Source organism: Leptonychotes weddellii, chromosome 6 (assembly GCF_054177405.1).
Source record: "Leptonychotes weddellii isolate Sample4059 chromosome 6, ASM5417740v2, whole genome shotgun sequence".
NCBI lineage: Eukaryota > Metazoa > Chordata > Mammalia > Carnivora > Phocidae > Leptonychotes > Leptonychotes weddellii.
In genome coordinates this window covers 30,381,377-30,403,651 of record NC_138374.1, presented here as the reverse complement: position 1 = coordinate 30,403,651, position 22,275 = coordinate 30,381,377, and the positions used below count along the sequence as shown (strand labels likewise).

The 22,275-nt window shown below is 39.7% G+C and overlaps 1 protein-coding gene across 3 annotated transcripts in view; it reads left to right on the top strand.

Moving 5' to 3' along the window:
* LGI1 (leucine rich glioma inactivated 1) overlaps window positions 1–22,275 on the top strand; it is a 43,391-nt gene that overhangs the window by 13,525 nt on the left and 7,591 nt on the right. For all 3 annotated transcript variants that reach the window (XM_081823809.1, XM_081823808.1, XM_081823807.1), the window contains 5 exons: window positions 6,587–6,658; window positions 6,762–6,833; window positions 17,933–18,004; window positions 20,808–20,977; window positions 21,258–21,422. In XM_081823809.1, the coding sequence (XP_081679935.1) occupies window positions 6,587–6,658; window positions 6,762–6,833; window positions 17,933–18,004; window positions 20,808–20,977; window positions 21,258–21,422 (551 nt within the window). The remainder of the gene's footprint in view (window positions 1–6,586; window positions 6,659–6,761; window positions 6,834–17,932; window positions 18,005–20,807; window positions 20,978–21,257; window positions 21,423–22,275) is intronic.

The window sequence follows — 22,275 nt, the reverse complement described above, 5'->3', positions numbered from 1 at the left end:
TATGAATTGAGCACTAAACTCAATATCCTAAGGAAATTAAGAGAAAATAAATAGCAATCAGATAAAATAATAAATTAGGAAGCACTAGGAATAATAAATAAATCCAAGATTTGATTCTTGGAAAAACCCAATAAAATAGCAGACATTTGAAGGAAGCAACACTCATAAATGGGGAAAGCATCAATTATTCAACAAAAGGTTTTGAGTAAATTTGAGTATTTAGGAAAGAATCAAGGCAGTGTCTCACCTCACATTATACATAAAAGTAAGTCCCAGGTGGATCAAGGAGTCACATGTTAAAAAAAAAGAATTTTTAAGGGAGTAGATGTAGGTAATATTTCATTGATCTTTATGTAGGAAAGAATGTTTTAAGAATAAAAGCAAAGAAAATATACAATAGAAGCTGATATATTCTGTTAAAAATGTGAATCTTCTATATGTTAAAAATCATGAATGAAAAGACAAATCATAATCAATAGGGAAAAACTCTTAGCATCAAATAAAGAAAAGAATAAGTAATGTTCTTAATATATAAAAGGGCTCAGAAAGCAATAAAATTGTCAAAGGACATGATTTCATAGAAAAAGAAACAAAAATTATAATTATAAATGTTGATGTGGTAAAATAGGCAAAAATATTTGTATATGAGGATGGTTATGGTAGTGTTTATAATAATAAAAATTGGAATCAACAATAAAAAATTAAATTACATCTATAACACAAAACGTACTCATCTGTTAAAATTATACTATTGAAAATTTATTGACATGAGAAATTGTTCATGATAAAATAAGCACATGAAAAGGGCAGAAAAACATAACATCATTATCCCAATTTTATTAATATATATGTGTATATCTCATATATGTATCATGTATACGCATATCAATATCTTTGGATAGTATGATTACGCAATCTTTATTTTTTCCTTTAAACTTTTCTGTTTTGCAGAATTTCAACAATGAGCATATTGTATTCATAAGCAGAATACACTGAAGTGCATTCCAAAACTTTAGTCTTTACTTGAAGAAAAACACAGGTTTAAATGATCTTAATGTCACTTTGAGTCTACTTAAATTGGTTAATTAATTCCTTTTAAAAAGGGATTATTATTTAATCGGATTTCTTAAATCCTTATGAGCTGAGCAGTGTTGTCATGATTGTTTGCCAGAATGGAGATATTAAGTCATTACGTGACCCCATACTAAGCTGCTACCAGCTGTGCCAATAGGGCACTGGAGGAGGAGTCTCGGGCCTCAGGACCTTGAGCAAAGAGCCGAAGGCAGACGCTTAACCTACTGAGCCACCCAGGCGCCCCTTGAGCAAAGCTTTTAACAGCCCTCTGAGCCTCAGTTTCCTCCCATCAAACAGATATTAACACCTCCCTTACCAGTTTCACAGAGTTTTTCCAAAGACCAAAGAATATAATCCAGCAGGAGTCTATGAAATATAGGCTATTATGAAGGCAACAACCATCCTTTAAACAATGAGCTGTTGCCTGCCTGGAATTAGCAGTTGGTTTGTACAATCTTCCTAAGTCTCCTTCTTGTAAGGAAACATATACTCCCTTGGTTGCAGAGGGGAAAAAAAGTCCTCCCCATTCCTCCTATAGTCCCTTTTCTACTGAATTCGTGAGGGTGCTGACTAAGGCATATAAGTGCGTCTCCTTTGGGGGTGAGGTACAGATAGCTCATCACACATCCCTCCATCAAAACTCGACGAGGAAATGCCTGGTGTTTCCCCTCCCTGAGAATAGAGGAAATGGCAGAGACCTCACAGGTTCCCATAGGACCAGGGTGGAAGGGCAAATTCTACACTATCTCCACACAAATCCACAGGATGGCTGCTTGGCAAGGCTATGGGATCCAGATCTCTGATTTGTGGCTCAGAGTAACAAGTCCATTCATATGGCACATTAGTCCCCACCGACCCTTCCAGGATGCTGCAATTGTGAGGATGGTTGTCAAATCTGAGTCTTATTATTGCAGACTCTTACCACATGTAGTTATGGGGACAGGACAGTCCACAGCACCTCCATGTCCAGAGCCACTGCTCCAACCAGACTTGCTACAAGGAGAGCAGACTGCTCTCTAGGGAAGCAGCCACAGGTAAAAGGCGGAGGGGAGTAGTGTAACTGACCTGGAAGGAAAGCCCCGGCTGCATATAAGAGTCACCTGGGGAGCTTTTGAACATCCCCATGCCCAGGCCACACCCCAAATGTAGACTTTAACTTGAACCCCTCAGGGTAAAACCAGGTATCAGTATTTTTAAAGCTTCTCAGGTCATTCCCAAGTGCAACCAACATTGAGAAGCAGTGGCTTAGGATTGAACACAGATCTAGGCATCTCCCCTGCTCCAACATTCACACACCCTTCCTTTGCAAGGCCTCTTCCATATTCTGCTCTCTCCTGAGTGTGCCTTGCACACACTTTGCCTGTCATGGAGCTAACTCAACCCTGAGGCATCCTTTCTCCTTCGGCTCCTCTGATGGCTGGCTCCATCTCTGCTGATTCCGAATCCCCAGGAAGGGACTCATCATTAGCCCAACATGCCTTTTTGAACCAGGGCATCTGGGCCTTAGGAGGCTGACCCACCTCAGGATCAGCTACTCTGGATGAAGATCTGAGCCCTTCTTGCCCTAATAATCTGTGGGAAGGGACAGAGGTCTTGTGCTATAAAACATGGCCACCTTGGTCCTCTCCAGGTCTTTTGCGTGTGAAGTAGATGGTGTGGGGTGGCACAGTTTCCTTTTAACAGGGACTATGAGATTCTTTAATATCTAGCTCAATGACAAATCATAATATTGAAATCGAACATATTTCCAAGAAATTCATAAAAATTGAGGATCAGAGTTTTACCCTCTTTATAGAACATGATTTTTAATCTTTTAAGTATATATAGGATAATAAAATGGATATAGCCTGCTCAACTATATTTATAGTGTATGTATAATTTTATACATCTTAGTCCACAGAATCCTTGTCCATAGAAAACTACAACTGAGGGCACCTGGGTGGCTCAGTCGGTTGAGCATTTGCCTTCAGCTCAGGTCATGATCCCAGGGTCCTGGGATAGAGTCCTGCATAGGGCTCCCTGCTCAGCAGCGAGTCTGTTTCTCCCTTTCCCTCTGCCCTTCCCCCTGCTCATGCTCTCTCTCTCAAATAAATGAATAAAATCTTTAAAAAAAAAATCTACAGTTGAATTTAGAATCAAAAGACTAAGATAATCATTATTACCTTAACCAGAGCGATTTTTTTAGTTTTATTAAGAAACTTTTTCATTGAAATATAATATACATGGGGCGCCTGGGTGGCTCAGTCGTTAAGCGTCGCCTTTGGCTCAGGTCATGATCCCAGGGTCCTGGGATCAAGCCCTGCATCGGGCTCCCTGCTCTAAGGCAAGCCTGTTCTCCCTCTCCCACTCCCCCTGTTTGTGTTCCCTCTCTCACTGTGTCTCTCTCTGTCAAAAAAATAAATAAAATCTTTAAAAATATATATAATACACATAATGAAAAGTGCATATATCTTAAGTGTTTATCTTGATTTTTAAGACTATTTTTTTGAGCAGCTTTAGGTTCACAGCAAAATTGAGGAGAAGGGACAGAGATTCCCCATATACCCCTTACCCTCACACGTGCATAGCCTCCCCCATTACCAACATCCCCCACCAGAGAGGGACATTTGTTACAATTGATGAACCTACATCATCACCCAGGGTCCTTAGTTTACATTAAGGTTCACTCTTGGTGTTGTACATTCTATAGGTTTGGACAAATGTATAACGACATGTATCCATCATTATGGTATCATACAGAGTATTTTCACAGCCCTAAAATTCCTCTGTGCTCTGCCTATTCATTCCTCCCTCCCCACCACCATGATTTTTTATAAAGTGAACACCTTTGTAACCAGCATCCAGGTCGAGAAACTCAGCACTATCCTCACCCCAAAGGCTCCCCTTGTGCTCCCTTCCAGTGACTACCCACCTCCAAGGGTAACCACTATGTTGATTTCTGCCAGTATAGATGAGTTTTGCTGTATTTTTTTTTTTTTACTTTATATAAGTGAAATCGCATAGGATATACTCTATTGTGTTCTGGTTCATTCATATTTTTGCATGTAGTTTCAGCTTTAGCCAGAGATTTTGATCCTTGAAATCTAGTTCAATAAGCATTATTTAACCAGGAACTGTGCTCAGGGCTGGGGACACAAAAGCAAATAGGGTAAGTCCCTGCTATAAGGAACAATCAATCTAGTAAAGTAGTATTGACAAGAATTTAATGTAAAGTGAATTCCTTTTGTTTAACAAATATTTATTCAGTGTCCACTATGGGACAGGCAGTGTTACAGGTGCTAGGGATAAGCAATGAACAAGCAGATACAAATTCTAGTAGAAATTCTCTGTTTTATTTCCCTGACATGTGTGGGCAAGTTCTGCCCACTAATATCCATTTCCCGCTCTGTTTTGCATCTGCTTTCAACACCCCAAATGTAGTGTAGGGGAACTAGTGCTGAAAGCTACTTCTTCTGGCGACTTGGAGTGTACAGCTTTGAAGTGGCTGGTCCAACCATGAGGCCGTTTATAAACCAGTGAGCATGGGAGGTATTTCTCTGTATCTGTTTTGCCTTATTCTATTCTCTCCATCCTTGATACTGCCTATATGGAATGAAACAAAAATCTGGAACCTAAAGAAGGCTTTGGATGTTAGCTTACTTTGGGAGTAAAGCTGAGCAATCTGGTTGCTTTCCAGAACCAGGAAGTAAGAAGAAACAATTGCCAAAGTTAGACTGAAATCATAAACCTTTGAATTCGTTTTAATAATTACAAGCATCTAATATGTATCATTATTCAATAGTGTTGACTTTTCAGAGCCTAGTGAATGATTTGAGTATGATGGAGGAGGGACAGAGAATCCAACATCACTCCAGGATTGATAGCTTAAGAAGAAATGGAACAGATCATCTAGTTTTATTTGTCTAATTCATGTTTTCCCCCATTTTTATGGAAAATGTCAAGCACACATAAAAATAGAGATAATAGTAAAATTCACTTCCATGTACCCATCTTTTACCTTCAAAGACTATCGATCATGCTCAATTCATCTCTAACCCACTGCTTTCCTTCCTCTGACTATTCTAAAGCAATCCCGGGGGCGCCTGGGTGGCTCAGTTGGTTAAGCGACTGCCTTCGGCTCAGGTCATGATCCTGGAGTCCCGGGATCGAGTCCCACATCGGGCTCCCTGCTCAGCAGGGGGTCTGCTTCTCCCTCTGCCCTCTTCCCTCTCGTGCTCTCTGTCTCTCATTCTCTCTCTCTCAAATAAATAAATAAAATCTTAAAAAAAATAAAAATAAAAATAAAGCAATCCCGGTTGTCAGATAAGTTATTCATAAACGTTCAAAAAGTGAGGTCTCTTAGTTTTAATCTGTATAGTTAACAGGCACAGAGAGGTGAAGTCAGCAAGCTAGTTAGTGGCAATTATTTTTAATCCCTAGACTTCAAAAGTAAGTCAAAAGACTACTAATAGAATATTGGACTTTACATAGTGCAGTTAAATGGTATGTGTGAAATATGAGTTGTCAAATTATGTCAAGCATCTGGTCTGGTCTGTGACCATGGTCACATTTTGGATAATAGTTATAAGTGGAATAAGAGGTTCCCCACACAAGAACCTTAATATGTAGACTGAACATCACTTGAACCCAATATAAATTTGTCATCAGTACATTTAAAACCTTATTTTTAGCTTGCGTCAACACTTTAATGAATTTCATAAATTAATACTCACTCTAAAAAAAAATAAATAATTTGTATTTGTATTATTTGGCCTACAACCACCTCTTTTAAATCTCCTGTTCAGAAACTGGCAACTCTTCCAAATTGTTCAATAGGATGTTAGGACTGATGGTTGATGTTCTTTTTCATCAGTAATTTCAAAACAAAATTCTTGTGGATTTTGAAATTGCAAATAAATGTGTCCAAGTGAAACTGTTCTTTTCAACTAGTTAGTAATGAAATGGGTCTAATACCGTTCCTAAGTTTCATTGTTTCCCATCTTCAGCCTGTTCTATTTTCTAAGAAGGTTAGTTGATGTTCATTGAGTCAGTGTCAATGGCTTATCTACTTTGAGATATCAAAGCATGACTAGGCTTTAATGGAGCTGCTTTTCCAGAGTTTCCGGGCTTCCCACCCTGAGGCACCATTGTTTGAGCTGATGAGAATGTTCCAGAAGTTTCTAGAGCAAGAGGGAAAGACTGTTAGTGTCTTTGTTGTGATAATGTGCAAAATGTTGCTTGACTGCTTTGACTGTTATACTTGTCCAGTTTTATCTCAAAATGTTACCCAAGGCATGTGACATCCACCACTGTGAGAAGTGGGGCATAAAGCCTCTCTCAGTGAATATTTGATGAGGGGATAATGGGGGGGCGGGAAAGCTGCAAAGATTACCTAAATAAATAACACTGTAAAAGGCAGATGTTCAGACACTTTTTCATACACAACTTTCACTTGTTTCTCTAAGAGATAACAGCAGCAAAGATTGACAGTCTGTCAGGTTAACCATTTTCATTGTGTACTTTTTCTGGGCAGATTATTCACATCGAACTCCTTTGATGTGATCAGTGATGATGCTTTTATTGGGCTTCCACATCTAGAGTATTTGTAAGTAAAGAAACTTTTTTTTTTTTTTTTGACGTGATAATTCAGGACAAGTGCTCTCAGGTTCCTACAGCTGTCTGACAACAAATATTATAACCTATTGCAGATTCATAGAAAACAACAACATCAAGTCCATTTCAAGACATACTTTCCGGGGACTAAAGTCTTTAATTCACCTGTAAGTATGAATGTTGCTATTACTTTTTAAGCTTACTAATGGACAATGCAGTTTGATAACCTGTGGCTCAAACACCCACTTCTTGGGTAGTCCGTGGAAACTTAAGAAACCCAAATGATTTCTCCCCATGTACACGTGCCATATCTCCCTCTCATCAGCCAATGTGGGTTCAGAAAACTGATTGCTATTAATATGATTAGCCTAATCCAACAATAATTAGGAAAACAATCTAATGCAGGGAAACTGTGTGAATGAAATAACTTTTTTATTATCTACATCATTACTCACTTCATGGATAATTATGGTTTGACTATATAGCTTAATTTGATATGTGCTGTTTTTCTTTTTCTGTGTAAGCCCTGACTTTATATACATTTAAACATATACTATAACCACCAGCAATGTCTACACAGTACATGAACAATTTGTTTGTAAATGAAATACTTATTCAATGGGTGACTATAGCTATAGTCATAGTTCTTCATGGGAGACAATTTTGTCTCCTGGGGAACATTCATCAATATCTAGAGACAATTTGGTTGTCAGAACTCAGGGCTGTAACTGATACCTGGTGGGTAGAGGGCAGCAATGATCCTAAACACCCTACAATACACAGGACAGCCTCCACAACAAAGAAACATCCAGCTTAAAATGGCATAGTGCTGAGGTTGGGAAGCCTTGAAAAACATGAACCAAATAACTTATTTCTCCTAGCCTCTCTTGCCCCCTAAACACATACACACACACACACACACACACACACACGTATTTTGAAGGAGGCTAGAGGGCATGGGAAGAAAAGGTACTAACATTTATTAAGTGCCTACTATTATGTCAGTCAATTTGCTTTACATGGATTTTCATTTAATCCTCTCAACAATCCTGCCAGATAGGCACAATAATCCCCATTTTAGAAATGAGAAAACAGAGACCTGGAGGGGATATGTGACTAGTGAGCTGAATAGTTATGGGATTATAACATCAATTCAGTAGTTGAACTGCAATGGCTATTCATCCATTCAAGACTATTTTTCAAGTGCCTAATATGTGTCTCATTAGTGTTAAGACAAAGATGCAGGAGATCCCAGTGTCATTCTGTCAACTTTAATGTGTTCCCTCACAATACCTCACTGTCAGCTCTGTTCTAAGCCCCAGGATGCAGCAGGGAACAAGGCAGACAAAAATACTTGCCTTTGGAGTCTACATTCTAGTGTGTCCACAGGGTCATAATGCTTCCTCTCACCAAACCTTGTCTCAACTGCTGTTTGGATTTGCAGTAAGGGGCACTGATGGCCAGATGTATTACACACAAATCATTAGACCCTTCAAGTCTTCTGTAAAAAGTCATTATAATAAAAAACATTTGCTTTGCTGTGCTACATATCAATCCTGTAATGTGATACAGAAATAGCTGTGTATGGTATACATGTTATGCCATTTTATCACAGAGCCAAACACTACCAAACATCATTGTTTAGAAAATAATAAAAAACAGAAAGAAATATATGGAAGGAGAAATAGAAGTCATGACCTCAACTTGAGAGGTGCTTAATTCACATAAATCCCATTCGACAGAGCTTTTGTCTGATGTTCAGCATAATCAAGGACTGAAGGAAGGATGTAAGATCCACGTGTCCTCTCTGGGAACTCATGACATAAGCCTTGCTATTCCCATTGGTTCACTCAAGTGTATCTTCTCTCCAGTCTAAAAGACTACCTGACCCAGAAGGAAGGAAGGATGGATGGATGGAAGGGAGGGGAAAAGGATGGGTGGAAGGGTTAATGAAGGGAGAGACAGAGAAAGGGAGAAAAGAAGGGGAAGAGAAAACAGAAGGAAAGAGGGGAGAGATGGGGAGCAAAGGGAGAAAGAAAAAAAATCTATACAACACCCTAATGAAGAACATCTATTTTATTTGACTAGAGCCTGTTAGGTCCATTAAATGAAATGGGAATTGAAATTTGGGTCTTAAGGAGGCCTCTTATAAGAAGGGGACACTGGTATAACATGTGTTTAGCATCCAGACATTTTCAAGCTCAAGGGAACACCAAAGTCAGTCTTCAAAGAGAGCAGCATGAATCTTAATGGTCAGACAGTGAAAGGAAAGTTTAACCTCTCTGATCAGGTGCTAGAGGTGGGAAGGTGTTATGAGGGAACAGGTTAAAGTTGACTGAGTGAATATGACCCTTAGGTCTCTTGCATCTTTATCTAACACTTAGGTTGACTCATATGGCATTGCCAATATTAGACTATTTTTGATCTACAAAAATGCAATGCCATATGACTCATCCTAAATAGTCTCTAGGAAGTGCCACACAAAGATGAATAAGATCCAGTTCCAACCTGGAAGAGCTCAGTCTGGCAAGAGGAATTAGACAAACAAGTATTTTCTCACTGAGTGCCTTTGTCCCCAAGTTATTATGCTGTTCTGCAAGATGTACTTCCTTCCTTTCTTCCTTCCTTCCTTCCTTCCTTTCCTTCCTTCTTTCTTTCCTTCCTTCCCTCCTTCCTTCCTTCCTTCCTTCTTTCCTCCCTTCCTTCCTTTCTTTCCTTCCTTCCCTCCTTCCTTCCTTTCTTTCTTCCTTCCTTTCTTTCCTTCCTTCCCTCCTTCCTTCCTTCCTTCCTTCCTTCCTTCCTTCCTTCCTTCCTTCCTTCTTTTCTCCTTTCCTTTCTTTCTTTCAAGGAGAGATGGGTAAGGAGGATTTGAAACCCAAATGTCCCTCTGACTGCTCAGTACATCAAGTTAATTTTCCATTGTTTACCACCTATAAATAAATCTGACATTTGTTTGAGCCATTAGTTTCCTTTTTAAGATTTTAGGCTTTAAAGTGTACCTTCCTCTACCTCAGACCAACTCTTCCCAACCAAAGGCAAACACTGAATCAGTGAGGAGTTATCATCTGACCCTCTAAATTGTGTATACCGGTGGAAGAGTTTACAAAGCTCTTTCAGATTCTTGACCTCATTATAGTCTCCTGGTGACCTTACAAAAGAGGGTATAGCACTGCCCCTGTTGACAGATGAGAACGTGGAGGTGCACCCTGCATTTAAGCTGCTCCCCAGCTGATAAGGTAAAGGCAGAAGTTTCCTGGGGTCTTTAATGAGATGTCTCATGCCCTGCCCACCACATCAGTTATAGCAGGGACAGAAAGCTTTGATTGAGCTGCTTGGATCCTTCCACAGGACATCGTCTGAGGCGCAAATATGACTGGGGAAGAAGGAGAAGATCCTGAAGACAGGGCCCTAGTCTCACTCTTAGTCTCCAAATGCAAATAGTTGGAATGAGACATATACCTTCAGATCCAACTGGTTTCCACTCTGGCCTAACATCGAAGCTGCCTCAATGGGCCTACCTGAGCATTTATACAGATTCAGTTAGTCCCCAAGGAAGCAACAAACTTATCTCACTTTCTTATACATCTATCTCAGGAGACCTAACTTCTAAAGAGAGATTTATAGACAACTTAAAAGTTACTATGTATACCCCCTCCCCTTCAAGCTAGCTTTCAGAAAAGGGAGAATTCCTTACATTTCTGTCCTTACAATGCCAGTCAAATCCCGGGACCCTCTATTTATTACTTTATTCTGAATTACTGTCCCAATGTTATACGTGTTTAACTTTAATGTTTGAATAGTTTATATATTTCAACAAGGTTTGAATTTTTCTGCTGACTGTGTATTACTTTTGAAATCAGGGTGAAAATGCATTAAAAATAGTTTATGGCCAATGATGACAGAAATCTCTAAACATTAGGTATTAGTTTCTGTTAACATCCATGAGCCTTCTTGGTAATGATTTCCTTTGGTATCACATATGTGTCACTGTGACTAAGGCCCGGTAGAGACAGGACTGTTGGCATGCATGTATAAAAATATTTGGGGAAAACTGTCATCAATCTATATGTGTTGCAGAGCACCTGCTGGTTGCTCAACATTGGGGGGTACAAAAAATGCATATAGCAGTCCCCAAACTCAGGGTGCCTGTGTGTCCCCAGTCAGGCAGGCAGATGTCTTCATTTCAGCCTTCACGATGACATACATGTAAAGAGGTAGTGCAGGGTAGTGGCTGAGGGTGACCTCTGCCACCAGACTGCCGAGGTCCAAAGCCTGAGCAGCTGTGGGATATCAGGAGGTCACTTAGCTTCACTGTGCCTCAAATTTCGATTGTGTAAAATGGGAGTGATAACAATAATCTGTAAAAGCAGGGACAGGAGATAAGAAAGTGCTTAGGAGTACCTAGCTCCTAAGGTTGTCATAAGATCAAATGAGTTCATCTATGCAAAGTGCTTAGAGCCTGGTATGCAGGAAACACCGTTATCGAGGAATAAACTAAAACTCCCTGCCTAACCTCTCTTGGTCCTGGATCAGGATTTCAAGTGCTATGGTGTTTTTATCCCTTTTAAAGATTCTGTATGAAATTAAAATAACTGCACTTGAAGCACTGCAAATTCCATGAGACACCAACTCAAGTGGCGAAGCTGCACTGCAGGGAGGCTAGGAGCACCCCAGATGGCTGTGGGCGCTGCTTTCTTAGCAGCAGAGCCCAGCGGCACTGAAACAAACTTGCTGTCGAAGCCAGTGTGGTCTGCCTCAGAGAGGAGACTTTCCAGTAGGTTCCATAGTCATCATCAGAGGTTTTCCCAGGTAAACCAGGAAGACACCAAAGTGGAGGGAATGGTCGTCCCCTCTTTTGGGAAGGACAGACTGTCTGTCCTTGGGAATGCTTGACCCTACTCAGCTGGTTTCAAGACAACTAGATGTTCAATTGGGCAGTGTCCTGGTGTCTTAAAGAATGTTCCTTAGGCAGGCTCTGAATCAGGACTAGGGAACGGTGCTTAGTGGAAGGCACACTTTAAAGAGCCTCCACATTGTTTTGGAATGATTGCCATGGGGAGGTGATGAGGAGGGAGGGCACGTTGTGAGCAGCAGGTCCCTGTGATGTGGGGGTGGGTGGCATAGGGCAGTTCATAGGCTTTGCACTTTCTTCCTAACTCAGTGTCTTGGTACAAGGGGCCTAAGAGAAGCAACCTCTACTCTTTTCTTTGTCTAGATTGCTGCCTTTCCTCTCCTCCACTCCAGCCTGCCCCATTCATTCATTCCTTTCAAAGTATCTACTGAGGGCTTACTTTTGCCAGGCACTAGGAATATGGTGGTAAGAAGAGCCTCCTTCCAGAACGCTCTACAGAATCAACCTAGAAAAAATTAACATGGATGAAATATGTCCTCAAACCTTTCCTCATCTCAGGGCGCCTGGGTGGCTCAGTCGGTTAAGCGTCTGCCTTCAGCTCAGGTCATGATCGCAGGGTCCTGGGATCGAGCTCCACATTGGGCTCCCTGCTCAGCGGGGAACCTGCTTCTCCCTCTCCCTCTGCTGCTTCCCCTGCTTGTGCTCTCTTTCTCTCTCTCTGTCAAATAAATGAATAAAATCTTTAAAAAAAAAAAAAAAAACCTTTCCTCGCCTCATCTTCACTCCTCCTGATCAGTTCTATCCGCTCCCCACCCCCTGGACATTCCAGTGCACCCCTACTCCCTATAAAAACCTGTGGTCAAACTCACTGACTCTAAACTACATGGCTTAAAGTGTTGTCTCTCCTAATATTATTAAAGATGAAGCCATAGCCTTTCCTGGTGAAAAATATAAAGATGTGATTTAAGATCTAGAATAGAACTTGCAGATAATTCTGACCAAGTGATCGTTCACTTTGTAGAAAAGAAAACAACCACAGCTCAAACCCAGATATGTCATTCCCAGATCATGTCATTTCCACCCCGCTCTGCTGCCCAATCCAAGGAGCCCTGGTGAGGATGGACAGGCAAGGGGTCGGCTTGGACAGTCACCAGAATTTTCTTCAGTCATACCACACACAACGTCTTTTCCTGACCACTCATGGCCACGTCCGACTCCTTGCCTCTCTCTCTCCATCAGCCTTCTAATGTGTCTTCCTCTTCTTCCTAGTAATACTTGTATTTAGTTTAAAAATCCAGCACTAGGGCACCTGGGTGGCTCAGTCGTTAAGCGTCTGCCTTCGGCTCAGATCATGGTACCAGGGTCCTGGGATCGAGCCCCGCATAGGGCTCCCTGCTCAGCGGGAAGCCTGCTTCTTCCTCTCCCACTCCCCCTGCTTGTGTTCCCTTACTCACTGTGTCTCTCTCTGCCAAATAAAAAAATAAAATCTTAAAAAAAAATAAAAATCCAGCACTGATTTGACCCTTGCCCACCTAGCAGACTTTCGAAGAGGAAAGAGGTCCCCCACACCAATTCAGGCTCACGCTCTTTCAAGCCATCTCACTCTGGACCAGAAAGAAGAAGGGGGAGAAGAAGGTCTCTAGACCTTCAGGACCAGTAGCATGTTTCTCTGGAATCTCTTGCTTTCCACACAAATATCCCTCATGAGATGAACTCTGTAGTAATGACTGAAAGAAAATATGACAAAAATCTTAATAGTGATTACTTCTGCCAGGATGATTATTTCATCCTTTAAAAAAATAATTTTTACACTTTCCAAATTTTCTTGATGAAATAATAAGTATTATTACATATATATGTATATATGTGTGTATATATCAGAAAATATATATTGCAGTGACATATATATCACTATTTATTTATATATATATAAATAAAGTTTATTTATATATATATATATATATATCAGTAAAAGATGGGACACTTAAAAAAAAATACCAAGGCATAAAGTTCTGTCTACTCAGAGAGGCAAAAAGAATAGATGACCTCAACCTCCAGAATTGAGCATTTAAAAGTGCTTAGGTATTAAATATCACTGGTTTCAACAACAACAAAGAAACAGATTAGTTTTGTAGTCCTGATTATCTGACATAAGGCTTAAATATTCACCTGCAGATGCCAAATTTTTCCCTGGAATCCATTTCAAAAGTGTGTATATAAAAAATATTAGTAGTTGTGTGTGTTAATTTTCACCAAAAAATGAAATTGGTATTCTTTGTTCAGTTTTGCAGATGGAGAGACAGAAACCAATACGCCCCAAATGACCACACTGTACTCAGTGATGCTGGGGATGAGAGTAACGGCCATTTTACAAAAGATACAGAACGTATTTCAACCAGAGCATCTATTAGGGGAAAGGGAATAATAATATGAAGCTATTAGTCTGTGAAGCTGGGGGGATGATGGAGGAAAAGGAGAAACTGAGAAAATTGAATGAATTCGATTTTCCATTTTGCTCTCCAATAGCAAGACTCAGTGCAGAGATGGAATCTGAAGAATCAAATGATCCTAACATCAAGCCTAAAAACCTTAACCCTAACCCATGAAATGCTGTCTCAATATCTCTAGCTGTTTAACCTAATAGGCAGCAGATCCTCACCCTTTTCACCTAAGGACCAAATGCTGAGGAAGCTTCAGGGAGCATCAGGGACTTGTTACTTTTTCTTCCTGGCAGCCCTGGCGCAGAGCCCTCAGGAGCCCTCTCACCTCTACTCCACCCCCACAGAAAATTTCCCGCAGAGATGCCCATGATGATTTTTGAAGCTCCAGGCCCTCCTCAAAGCTGGGTTTCAGCTGGTGTAAGGAACCCAGAGGGATGGCTCCAAATCTGGACTGACTGCAGTCCTAAATTTCCCCAGATGATGAGGGCCTGAAGCCATGTGGTCATCTTGTGAGAAAAATGGGAGCTCCATCCTGAAACCCATCTCATGCAAGAGCTAACATCATCTGACCACTCAGACCCCCTTGTGCTGACCCTGATAGTTACACTCTGGTGAGCCCGGTAACTTCGGGACTTTATGAATGAAGTAAAATAATTGATTTAGAATCACTAAATCTTCACTGGACAGAACCATTCCATACACAAATACTAAGCAATGGGGTCTTTTTAAAACCTCAACTTTATTCTTTGTTTCTTCTGAATTTAAAATAACAATACATGCTTGATGATAAAAACTCTTACAATCCAGATGTTTATATAGCAAAAGTAAAAGATTCCAAATGTAAAAAAATTATATCTCCTTCCAGACCTTTCTTCATGCATTGTTAGCCATGTATCCTCCTTCCCCAAGTGGGATTACCCTTTACATCCTATTCTCCAATTTCTTTTTTTTTCTTTTGGGCATCATTTCTTGTCAAATCATAGAGATCTACCTCATGTTTTAAAATCTCCTGCAAAGTATTCCATGTTAAGTATAAACCATCATTTATTTACACAATCCCTTATTAATGAACATGTAGGTTGTTTCCAATTCTTTTCTACTATAGATAATGCTAGATTAAATATCTTTCCCCAGTTGTGCAGTGGGTCTCAAAATAATTCCAGCTCTCTTCACTTAGTAAATTGGTAAATACTCTTAACTGGCCAGCTAATTAATGTGTGGAGGCATTTCATCGTTCTCTTCTTAACTTTGCAGATTTTGCTGATCTCCTATGTGCCCTAATGCATCCTTCACCGTTGACCCATCAGCCCGCACTGGAAGGCTACTTTATATCAGGACCCCGTTACATTTGTTTTGCAGAATAATGCCCAGGCTTTATCAGCATTGTTTTCCTAAGACATTCTCTGCTCCAGTCCCTGCTGCCTGCTTTCTTCTTACACAAGTGTAAACCCTGTCACTGAGGCCTCCCAAAGACTTTAGGGAAGCTGTCTGAACTCCACTTAATGGGACTCAGAAGGCTTCCTCTCCTTTCTGGGTCTTACTTCCTCTTGGTTCTGCCTCTTTTATGAGTCCAGGCAGACTTCTCATGCCTACTCCTCACCAAACCTAGGCGTGAAGCTCCCTCCTATCTTTTTCAGAAACAGTCCACTGTGAGTCAGTATTTCACTGAATTTTGGCAGTGAAACAGGAAAACGAGTAACACTGAGTGCAGTAAATCCAGCCACCATTTCTGCCTCTGGCACCCCTCATGCCGCTCTGCCTCCCCCTCCCGCTGGTCCCCAGAGTGAGAGCCTCCCTGTTACAAGAAGTCCTCAAAAGGCATAAAGCCTCATTTTACAGCCCAAGAAGGTCAGCCTGCCTTCATCGGCTCCAGCCCCCAACTCTGTTGACTTAAAAGTCCTCCATCTTCTCATGGAAAAATGATGTCTCTTTACCCCAAGAGCCTTGTAGCTCCAAGTCTGTGTCTTAACAGCCGCTTCTGTGGTTGGCCTTCACCTCGGGTATGTGAGGTCTGGAGCTCTATCCTTTGGCCAGGAAGTGGAACTACCAGATTTGCTCATTGTTTAATAAAAGAAGTGCCTTGGGCAGCAATGCAAACATGGTGCCTCTTCCTGGGCAACCCTGGTGGCAGTGGTAATTCACGACTTGACTGTTTCTTCATTTCACGTCTGCTGTCCTATGACCCAGCCTCCTCCAACCTTGTGCCCTGCAACCAGTTGCAGTTTGTTTCATCCACTTAGAAGTTCACATGAGAACTTTAAGACACATGGTGCCAGAAAATAAATTGAGACACATATCTTGGGAGTGACTCAGGACTAGACCAAGACACCAGGAAGTCTCTTCATTCAGCCACTAGGCAGAAAGGTGAATTATAGACACATTCTCTTGAAAAGTCTTCTTTAGCAACATTTTATTAATCCTAATACCACTACAGTCATAGTGGTTCTTTCATATGGCCAGTTTTCTAAATGTTATTTCTTAGGCAAACCCTTCTCCTTCTTTTCCCCTCCACCTCCTCCCTGCTGCCCTTTATTGAGAATAAACCAGAAGCCAGGTACCATCCTGAGTTATCTCATTTACTTTTTCTGTCTTGTGACATGAGGTATTATTACCCATACCCCCCGCCTAAAAAAAAAAATGAAAAAATTGAGTCCTGAAGAAGATTCAGAATTAAAGTCACACGGCCAGGAACTAGTGGAGTCAGGACTCAAACAAAGCTCAGAATGGCCCAAAGCTGTGCCCTTCTTTACATAATGGACCGTCATTGAGACGGGAACATTCTGATTCAGTTCCCATTCTTATGTTCCAAGGTTCATTGAAGTTTTCCAAACTAGTCGCAATTTCTAAAACTCAGGAAAACAACATAATTAACTGAAAAATAGGTTTTAAAAGTCTTGAATGTTTGCACTTGAGAAATCTCATATTAATTAGAGCAGGTAGAAGAAGAGTTTTGAGAGTCTTTTAAATGGAATTTGAGAGAATTTTCAAGGACTTTGGAGGCCAACAACGTAAGTTCTTTTTGTTTTGGTTTAGTTTTTAAATTTTTTGTGGAAAAAATTTCATAAGTATATAATAGATAGGTGTGTACACACACACACACACAATGCTGATTAAAAATAGAAAATTATCAGTACCTACATCCCTTGCTACTACTTGTTACGTCCACATTTCTGCAGTATGGACACATTTCCCTTTTCTTGATATCATCAGGACTACTCCTTACTCATTAGCTTTGATTAGAATTATTCCAGTGATTCATGAAAGAAAAAATAGAAAGAGAAAGAGAAAACAGTTCCTGTGACAATAAGAACTGGAAGAGAAGGAAAGGAGATGATTAAAGAGGATGGATGGATGGATGGGTATTTGTGAGAAAGCTGTTTTCTGAGGTCAAATGAATGGAACTTAAAAGAAAAGAAAAATATAAAAAGGGAGTATATGCTTTGAAAAGAAGAAAGGATGTGCTGGCAGGGGGATAGGCTAGAAGGTCCCCCAACTCTAGAGCTATTGGCACTATCAGTTGGGGGTTTGGCCACTGTCTGGAGCAAGTGAGAAGGAGAGAGGGAGGAGCAGGGGCAGGCTGAGTGTGAGGGGAAATGGGCACTGTCACCCATTTAGTTAGTCATTATTTGGGACACATGCCCTAGACTGAATGTCTAAGAGTATGAATCTCATATTCCATTCTACATAGAAAGATCAATGCCCAATATCATTTTTTGCTGGTTTGTTAGTTTCTTTTTTGCCATGGTACATAAGTGCCATAAATACTGAGTGAGCACTGAAGCAAAGAGACCAAGAATTGAAAGTGTGATAGCAGGAATCTGAGTAGTATCTTAGAAGAAGAAATAAAAAAGGTACTGCAAGTAATTTAGTGTAGTCAGGAAAGAATAAAAGGGATTTATAATTAAGTTTTATCATAAAATGCATCTATTTAGTTTATGATTACAGTTTACATCGCTCTTTTTTTTTTTTCCAGGAGCCTCGCAAACAACAATCTCCAGACACTCCCAAAAGATATTTTCAAAGGCCTGGATTCTTTAACAAATGTGTAAGAGGACCTAAGAAATCACTGATTAATTAATTTGCAATAGTTAACAAAGAAACTTGGTATTGATGTTTAGAATTTGTAATTGGCTTTAAAATTAAATAAGAATTTTACAATTTAAATTTTAAATTGGCTTAAATTTTAAATTTACTTGAACTAATGTTTGAGTCTTCTATAGTGAAGACTCAGTATATATATTCTATATTCTGAATATATAATGCCCAGGCATTCCTTGGGGCAAAGTGTGTATCCGATGGGAGGGAGTGCTGATAAGGGACTTTGAGGGGGTGGGAAGAGGAGGCCCAGAGTGAAATTTCAAGATGCCTTTTTTCTCACGAGGTCCAGGAAATGGGGCTACAAAGGAAAAACTTAAAGGAGTCTGGGAAACTGACAGAGTACAGATGAAAGGTTACACCCATGGGTTGGTCAGTCAACAGAGAAATGGAGCAGGAAGTGGGGGAAGGGAGGCAAATTTGCCTTTTCTCTCTCTCCTTAGACTGAACAACAACTCTAGGCTTAATCCCCAGGAATTTGGCTTAAGCCCCAGGAAGGGAATGGATTTAATTATTTTTGACCCTTTGTCAAACAAAAGAGCTTTCAAACTTTGACTTTTAAACCTCAGAGTGAAAGATCTTTGTAAGGAATTTGTATATTTTGCTGTAAGCAAAGCAAGTAATATATGCCTAACTCTCTCAAAAGCAATTTAGCTTCATTAAGTGCCTTCCAGACATTAGAAAGGTATTTAAATGGTCATAAGGTAGATACAGGAACAAATGAAAGGATATATGAAAACAAAATGTTTCTTATCAATTCAGGTACTTTGCTATAGAATATATATTCAAAACAACTTTTCTCCAATAACAAAAGATCTGAGTCAAGTATTTTCTCCTAAACCTAGTATTTAACTTCAAATCAGTAAGCTAATGAAAAACTTTCTTTGTTCCTTGTGGTATTTCCCCAGCCCCTCCTCAATGCCTATTACCCCAAGTCCTGAATGATGGTTTATTTCCAAGAGAGTGCAGGAAGCAGGACACTTCCAAGAGAGTCTCGGACAGACCACAGTTAGCCGTTCTGGTTTACAATCACCCAGAAAAGTTGACACTCATTATTTGGGGTCAGAATATTCTTGGGAGATGAAGTCAGCCCTGGGATGTCTTGGAAGCTAGATGATATACCATGGCCGACTTGGGGATACAGCTTATTCGGGCATCATCTTCTGGCTCATCCTTGTGTCAGCAGGAGCAAAAACCAAAACAACAACAACAAAACCCACTTGAAATTGGCTCAGTCTCTAAGGAAATCCCATAATGGGTTTGGCCTCTTGGGCCTACCCTAATACACCCAAATCAAGAATTATCTAAGAACAAGGATCCTTGACAGCTTGTCTTTTAGAGGATTTCTTGGTTTTCTTGAATGTATCCCCCAAAAAGCATTTTTAAATGCTTCAACATTTAAAAATTATTCGTGTGCTGTGTGAGACTAGGCAATACCTATCTTGGGAATTCTGTGTGACCAAGAAGGGTTTTAGGAAGGAGCTGGAATTTCTGAACAGAAGCAATGCAAATAAACAGAAAACCTGGTGAGTTGGGATCATGTGTGGAAATTTAAATGATCCATGCTGTATAGTTTATTACAGACATGAGCTGCTGGATGTCTGAGTTAACTCTGCTGTGTCAGTCATTTCCTATTAAAATTGAATTTGTAGACCACGGAATAGGATCAGGATGAATTACATCTCTGAGGAAGAACAAAAGCAAATAGCTGATTTAATTAAATATGACATAATAAGCACTATATTCTATCCTCTAGACCTGCACTCCAATACAGTAGCCACACATGTGGTCACCAAGCAGTGTTCTAAGTGTAACTAAGGAACAAAGTTTTAAATTTTTACATAATTTTTAGAAAATTAAGTAGAAAACTAAGTTAAATTGAAAAACTGATTCTCAGTTCGGTTATTGCAAAACTTAATTATGTTTGGAACAACTTGGATGTGTGAGACTATTTTTTTCCAACTATAAATTTTATGAAATCTAAATACAGATCGCATACTTCTGATGAAAATTTAGCATCCAAATTGAGTTATGCTCTAAGTGTAAAATACATACTAGACTCCAAAGACGTAATATTTTTTAAAAATGTAAAATACCTCATTAATAATGTTTGTTGGCTACACAGCTAAATGATAATATTTGTGTGAGATATTAAATAAAATATATTATTTTAAAATAAATAATAAATTATTTTAAATCAAGTATATTATTAAAATTAATGTCACCTATTTCTTGTTACTTTTTTTAGAAATACAGAAAATTTAGGAAAAAAATTAGAGATTTTATTTATTTGAGAGAGAGAGAGAGAGAATGAGTGGGAGCTGAGGGAGAGGGAGAAGCAGGCTCCCTGCTGAGCAGGCATCCCCACACGGGCTTGATCCCAGGACCCTGGGATCATGACCTGAGTTGAAGGCAGACGCTTAATGGACTGAGCCACCCAGGTGCCCCTAGAAAATTTTAAATTACATATGTAGTTCACACTATATTTCTATGGACAGCACAGCTCTAGACAGAGCTGCCTTTGATCCAAGAGGGAATAACTTATGAGGTTCTATTGACTGGGTGGCATTCAAGGGTGCACTGCGGGAACTCTCTGAACTCAAAGTGAATGGTCAGTCAGGTTCAAGGTAGATTATGGGGCATGATGTAAAGCCGGGTAAAGGCATTCTGCGTATGTTAATTGCTGAGGTAGAGATCATACATGCGTAGGTAGGACCCTCATATAGCAAAATCAACTGAAGTCTGTCTTTCAGGGACCTGAGAGGGAATTCATTTAATTGTGACTGTAAACTGAAGTGGCTAGTGGAATGGCTGGGCCACACCAATGCAACTGTTGAAGACATCTACTGCGAAGGCCCCCCAGAATACAAGAAGCGCAAAATCAATAGTCTCTCGCCCAAGGATTTTGATTGCATCATTACAGGTAATGTATTCCAAGTCATTCCACCTCATAAAGCTAACTTAAGGGCTACATGTTGTGTGTGTGCAGGAATTGATATTTTTTACATCTTTAAAAACCAAATGACCAATTTTAATTTTTAAAATATGATAAAGCATTAAAACTTTTGTGGGTTTAAAAGCAAAGTAAAATGATCATTTTACTGTTTCTCTTAAATAAATGTATCTCTTAAGGACATTTGAGATCTAGCCAAGGAACGAGGCATTAGTACATGGTTATTCATCATCATTTCCTGTTTTTGCAGAATTTGCAAAGTCTCAAGACCTGCCTTATCAATCACTGTCCATAGATACTTTTTCTTATATGAATGATGAGTATGTAGTCATTGCTCAGCCTTTTACTGGAAAGTGCATTTTCCTTGAATGGGACCATGTAGAAAAGACCTTCCGAAATTATGACAACATTACAGGTATGAAAAGCCTGATTGTATTTTGAATAGAAAGTTAAGCAGGTTCGACCAAGGGCAACAGAAAAAGACAACTGGTATAGGGGGATCGTTGGGCATGCTAGAGTCCTTTAATCCCCAGCTGTACCATTTACTAAATGACTGGGGATTGTTCCCTAAACCTTAATTTCCTGACTTGTAAGTGGGAATAATAATACCTAACACACGGGGTTGTTGTAAGATAATGTATTCATAAGATAATATGATCACATATTCAAGAAACTTAGCATAGAACCAAGCATAGTAAATGCCAAATAAAAGGTAGATTATTTTTCTTCGAAAGAAAAATACTGGACTAGGAATCATGAGTTTTAATCTAGGTTCTGCCACAAACTAGATGGGTGAGCCACTCATCCTCACTGGGCCTTCCCTTTTTCTTAACTATAAAATAAAGATGTTATTTTAGATCAATGAGTCTCAACCTCTGTTGTACAAACGTGACCCCCTCAAAATGTTAATGTACTCCTGTGACAAAAAGGGATTTTGGAAATAAATCTGTGAACCATATCTCCCTCTTGGAGATTCATAATAATTATGCATTAGAGGCCCTGAGAAGTCTAGCAGTGAGGAAGCCTCTTTCCAGTGTTTTGTGCATTTAATTTGACCTTGAAAACCACTTTTCTTCCATGAAAACTTTTACTTAGGTGACCTATTAAATTTTGTTCTCATTTCAACAACTTTATAGTTTTTAAGTAAGTTAGAATATGGGGCTCCCTCTAAAATGTTTCCATCAGCTTTAGCTTCTAATACCTTTAAATCTGCTCCTGAGAACATTCAAACCTCCCTGTAAAAGAGTTCCCTTCTTGGGTGGGAAGGG